Below are 5,834 nucleotides of genomic sequence, written 5' to 3' on the forward strand. Positions count from 1 at the left end.
AATGGTGTTTTGGATTAGATGGCCCACATAAGTTGGAATTTCTGTTTTGACGGTGATATTTTCCAATTTTTCTTTTTCATCACAGTCTTAATAATGACGGGAAGCATTTTTTGTAAAAAAACTTAAGATTTTCTTTTACTCCTGCCACCACCCAACCACTCCAGTCCAGACCGATTTTGGCCCATTTTTGTTGTTTTTTTTCACTATGCTCTTAAAAAACACAGGAGAAACCTTTCTGGTTAAAAAAAACTGTTTACCTTTTTAGAGGAAAAAGTGTTTGATTTAAGGGAGATTTGGCTGTTGTTTCTAGCACATCGCATAACCACCCTCCCTGTTTTTTCTCACTTAAATATGTATTGACATTTTTCAATATTTTCCCCAATAAACACAGTTATGCTATAAAAAAGAGAAATTTTTAAACCTATGATTTTTTTAGCCCCACTCCCTGCTCCCGATTGTTTCTGTTTATATAATTCTAAAATTTTGGAAAGCCTGAGAAGATTATTGCTGGGATTTATCCAGAGTGATTTTAATGCGAGGTATGTAAAAGATGATTTATTTTGATAGCATAATTTTCTGTTAGAACATGTTTTTTTCTTACACACACACAGCCTCGCTTTATTGGAGTGCAAGTAAAAATTTAAATTACCATTTTTTCTTTCCGTTTGCTTATATCCCAGCAATGGACTATGCATGAGTTATTTTGGCATCATCATTCCATAAAATATGTTTATGGGGAGAAATATTTGAAAAACATCAATAGATGTGAGAGTGAGAAAGAAAGGAGGAGAGAGGTTTTGGGATGTGCTAGAAACAACAGCTAGATCTCCCTTAAATCACACATTTTCCTCCAAAATTATTAACCTTTTTTTTTTTTTAACCGAAAACGTTTCTCTCACGGGCTTTAAATACATAGTGAAAAACAAAAACAATGGGCCAAAATCGGTTCAGACTGGGGTGGTGAAGGGATGGTAGGAGTGAAAAAAATCATAAATTTTCAAAATTTTTTTCGTTTTGCCAAAGAAAGATGCCTCCCATCATTCCTAAGACTGTACTGAAGAATAAATTGGAAAAATTCTCGTCAAAACAGAAAAATTCCAACTTATGTGAGCCATCTGATCCAAAACTGTTTTCCAGAAACTCGCCCTGTGCAAAAAATTTTGCCTACAAATTTCTTTGTAATTGTAAGGCATTTGAAAGGCATTTGTATAAAATTTCATTACAAAATACCCATTTTCCTGAAAGTTATGAGGGGGGAAGTTTTGGGTTTTGTGAATTTTCCAAAACTTCCCTCCTCAACTCCCTCGGTAAACGTTTTTCCAACAAATCTTTATATACACTCAATTGGCCTCCGTAAAGAACATGGACTGCACCCCCTTTCGGTTATTATTCTTTTTGTTCTTTCAACAGAAACCCACCTTTTCAACTGCAGAGGTTCCGAATCTGCAAAAAAAAAAAAAATCAGCATTTCTAAATTTTGATTGCCTACCCCACCTCCGAAAACGTGTTTTGGTTGTTATTTACATTTGACGGGTATTTGTCCTCATCTTTTTGTTGTTAACACATTTTGGCTGATATACCCTCCAGCCTTCATCAGGTGTCTTGGGGAAATTTCGAACCTATGTTCTCATTCCTAAGGTATTTTTTGATGTTATTATTATTATTATTGTTGTTGTTGTTCAGATCACTACTTGGAATTGAACATGGAATCTTGGGGTTAGTAGCCCACGCTCTTAACCACTACGCCATATGCCCACAGGCATTTGGCGTAGTGGTCAAGAGCATGGGCTATTAACCCCAAGATTCCGAGTTCCATTCCAAGCAGTGACCTGAATAATAATAAAAATAATAATAATAATAAATGCCCTGATGCAGTACCAGGCAGTGGCTCTCATGGCTTCTGATCTTAACTGATTGGAAGTGTTATCATGTACATTGTTTTGTCTTGGTATAAAAGATGGGCTACAGCAAATATTCTGCTCAATACCACAGATTTGCTTGTCAGTTGTTTGACCGTAACCAGTTGAGCATGTCCCTTAGTGGCTGATGATATGTGCATCTCTGATCACGAGCAGAAGTAGTGGGGGAGCATCATAGCCATGTGTTGAGAGGGATTCTTTGGGGTTTGAATAATTCACCTCTGGAAACATGGGTGGTTCTTCCAACATCCTTAGACAACCCTTATTCAGGGACCTTTTGAGCGGGATGGGCTACTCAACCTGAAGAAAATTCTAACTGGGCCCCACCTGCAAGGTCATGTGCTGTTTATCTTGATATGAGATCACCATGACGCGCACATATGGTTGCGATGCATGTGCCTGGTGTACCCTTATCAGACGGGTAGTCATGATGGGTATATTGGGCTTCGTATATTTTACCCCAGTGTCACTTTGATGGCATGAACTGCTCTCTCACTCAATAATAATAATAATAATAATAATAATAAAATCGAAAAATACCGTAAGAATGAGAACCCAGGTTCGAAATTCCCCAAGACACCTGATGCCGAAACGTTGTGCTAACAATAAACAACATGAGGACAAATATCCGTCTAATGTAAATAATGTACATAATTCCTCATCTCTTAAATATAGAACTTTGTTTTGGGGGTTTTCAACCGTAAAGTCCGACAAGCTTGAAACAACAGCCAAACCGAAGATCCACTTTCTAAATACGAATTACCAAAAACAGAAAAAATTTTTTTAAATTTTGTTGTCGTGTGTGTGTGCAAAACTTTTGCATACCTTTCTTCATTTCAAAAACCCTCAACCACAACATGTTCACTTTCTGTTACAGATGCGCTGACGGAGTGTTGGGGGTGTATATTTATTTATTTATTTTTGAAAAATTTAAATTTTACAAAATTTTCTTTTTCACAGAATGATAATCTCCGTATTTTTCTACGTATTTCGCCAAAACAAATTTCTAAAAAGGTGAAAAATTTGGGGTAGGAGTAGGGAATTAAAATTTTGAAATGCCGATTTTTTTTGGATTTTTTGCAGATTCGGAATCTCCGCAGTCAAAAAAAAAAAATATCCGAAATGGGGTGCGGTCCATGTCCTTTACCTCCGCCAGGCAACGAAGTCGGGAGTTATGCCAATTTTTTAACCTCAATCAGAGAGAGAGAGAAAAAAAAAAGAATTACAAAAAAAATACGGGTTTGATGGTGGGAAAGAATATCGAAGTAAACTGTTTCCAAATATATCTACAAAATAAGAGAATGACACGAATGAAATAAAGAAAGAAAAGAAATTAGCCCGTTACACATCACTAAGGTCTCCTTCCAGATACTCCCTGTCAAACCAGTTTATTTCTCATCAGATGATGACAAATCTTCACAAATAAGGATTATGTTTCCAATTGGTTTCACCAATTAATATGTGAAACTGCAGTTATTTGTTTAACGATGCGATAAATAAAAAAAAAACACAAATATGCAACACGCATCCAAAAGTAAACAAAATCTACTCATGTTTATTTTTTAACAGCAACAACAAACCTGACATAAACATCTGTAACCATATAGCTTCTTCCACTTCACCTGTTGTTATTAAATAGCAAATTTATAAGTATAAGGTTTACAATCTGATCTCAATTAGATCGTACAGGTGTAGGGAAATGTTCTTGGGATGATCCCAAACCTAGCAGAGGTGTAAAAGTTGCCTTACCTCGTCATGGAGAGGAGAATTTCGACACGACTTCGCTCTTTGTTGTAATTTCCTCCAATTAATCACATAAATACGTTTTACGTCATTTATTTGTGTGTTTACGTCATCGTTTCAGCCCCCTTCTTTACCATCTGCTAGCATTTGATATCTTAAGCACACCGTTGTTTCCATCAAATCCTCAATTTTCGCAAATAGTATTTACTACTTATAACAGGTACAGTCGTAAGAAATACTTTCAACTATGTCTGTAGGAAAATATCGCAGTCGACTTCGTAGTTCCTGATTACACAGTGACGACTGAACCAATGATGGCGGTTTATTATATATGCAATAATGGGTTCTACACAGTGTTTTCAGTTACTGACTCAGAGTAGCGGGGTATATTGCAAAAGTGGAGTTAAAATCTGAGGAAACAAAATATCAGTTTTTGAACTTAAGCAATTATGAATGAACTTGTTTTGTGTAGAAGAAACGTAATTTCTTATTCTATTCCTCTTTCAGTAGAATCGACCATGATGATTTTTTTTCAACCGGAAGTGACCTCTGTGACCTATAAGCAGACGAATATCCATACTATTTTCGTTTACGTAACACTGACTGGCGAGGCGACTAGATTAAAAGGCATGGTTAGATTATGGAGAGGAACGATTAATTTTCATTTCAAATGTCTGTATGTGACTGGGATAAATGTTAGTCCATCATATGTCTTTCCTTATGTTTGCTTGAAACGAACTGACATCATCATCATCATCATTTAACGTCCGCTTTCCATGCTAACATGAGTTGGACGATTTGACTGAGGTCTGGTGAACTAGATGGCTGCACCAGACTCCAATCTGATCTGGCAGCAGCCACGCTCAAATGGTGCTTTTTATGTGCCACCTGCACAGGAGCCAGTCCAGCGGCACTGGCAACGACCTCGCTCGAATGTTTTTTCACGTGCCACCTGCACAAGTGCCAGTAAGGCAGCTCAGGCAACGATCATGCTCGAATGATGCTTTTTACATGCCCATCGGCACAGAGGCCAGCTTGTTGCTCTGGCAATGATCACGCTTGTATGGTACTCTTAGCGCTCCATTAGCACGGTGCCAGTCATCAAATTTGATTTCACTTGCCTCAACAGGTCTTCGCAAGCAGAGTTTAGTGTCCAATGAAGGAAAGATACACATAAGTGGGCTGGTTACACCCCTGGCATAGGCCACTAGGTTATGGTCTCACTTGGGCTTGCTGAGTCTTCTCAGGCACAGCATATTTCCAAAGGTCCTGGTCACTAGTCATTGCCTCGGTGAGGCCCAATGTTTGAAGGTCATGCTTCATCACCTCATCCCAGGTCTTCCTGGGTCTACCTCTTCCACAGGTTCCCTCAACCACTAGGGTGTGGCACTTTTTCACATAGCTATCCACATCCATTCTCGCCACATGGCCATACCAGCGCAGTCATCACTCTTGCGCACCACATCTGATGCTTCTTAGGTCCAACTTTTCTCTCAAGGTACTAAAACTTTGTCGAGTATGCACACTGACATTATACATCCATCGGATCATACTGGCTTCATTCCTTGCGAGCGCTTACGCATGTCCTCAGCAGTCATGGCCCATATTTCACTGCCATGTAGCATGGCTGTTCATACATGTGTCATACAGTCTACCTTTTACTCTGAGCGAGAGGCCCTTTGTCACCAGCAGAGGTAAGAGCTCTCTGAACTTTGCCCAGGCTATTCTTATTCTAGTGGCTACACTTTCAGTGCACCCTCCCCCACCTACTGACTTGGTCACCTAGGTAATGGAAGCTATCAACTATTTCTAGTTTTTCTCCCTGGAATGTGGTCTCTGCGCATTTTCAGTGTTATTTATAGCTCCCGAGCATCTGCCACATACAAAAGCTATCCTTCCAGTTAGCCCTCCTTTAATATTGCTGCACCTCTTATGTGTCCATAGATTACATTGGGTATATCTTATAGAGTTTCTACCTACACCTTTTCTATAGATCGAGCAGGGCCATCTACCTGATGGGATATGTGGTTTGCCTGCCTTCCTACTTATTAGGACTTTGGTTTTAGCTAGTTGACTCTAAGGCCCTTCAATTCTAATCCTTGTTTCCACACTTGAAACTTCTCCTCTAGTTCTGATAGTGACTCAGTAATTAGAGAAAGGTCATCAGCATAG

At 38.8% G+C, this 5,834-nt stretch overlaps 1 protein-coding gene across 3 annotated transcripts in view; it reads right to left on the minus strand.

The window, feature by feature from the left end:
- The window catches only part of LOC115213850 (motile sperm domain-containing protein 1), a 95,669-nt gene extending 91,498 nt beyond the window's left edge, over positions 1–4,171 (minus strand). Inside the window, exons 1-2 of one of the 3 annotated variants that reach the window (XM_036504885.1) lie at positions 3,669–4,171; positions 1,419–1,443 (exon numbers count right to left, since the gene is read on the minus strand). In XM_036504885.1, coding sequence (XP_036360778.1) covers positions 1,419–1,443; positions 3,669–3,676 — 33 coding nt within the window. In that variant the 5' untranslated portion in view covers positions 3,677–4,171. Of the gene's footprint in view, positions 1–1,418; positions 1,444–2,744; positions 2,768–3,668 lie in introns of those variants that run through there. The other 2 variants (XM_029782788.2, XM_036504886.1) reach the window with 2 other exon arrangements.
- Between the last annotated feature and the right edge of the window lie 1,663 nt (positions 4,172–5,834).

Source organism: Octopus sinensis, linkage group LG7 (genome assembly GCF_006345805.1).
Source record: "Octopus sinensis linkage group LG7, ASM634580v1, whole genome shotgun sequence".
Taxonomy (NCBI): domain Eukaryota; kingdom Metazoa; phylum Mollusca; class Cephalopoda; order Octopoda; family Octopodidae; genus Octopus; species Octopus sinensis.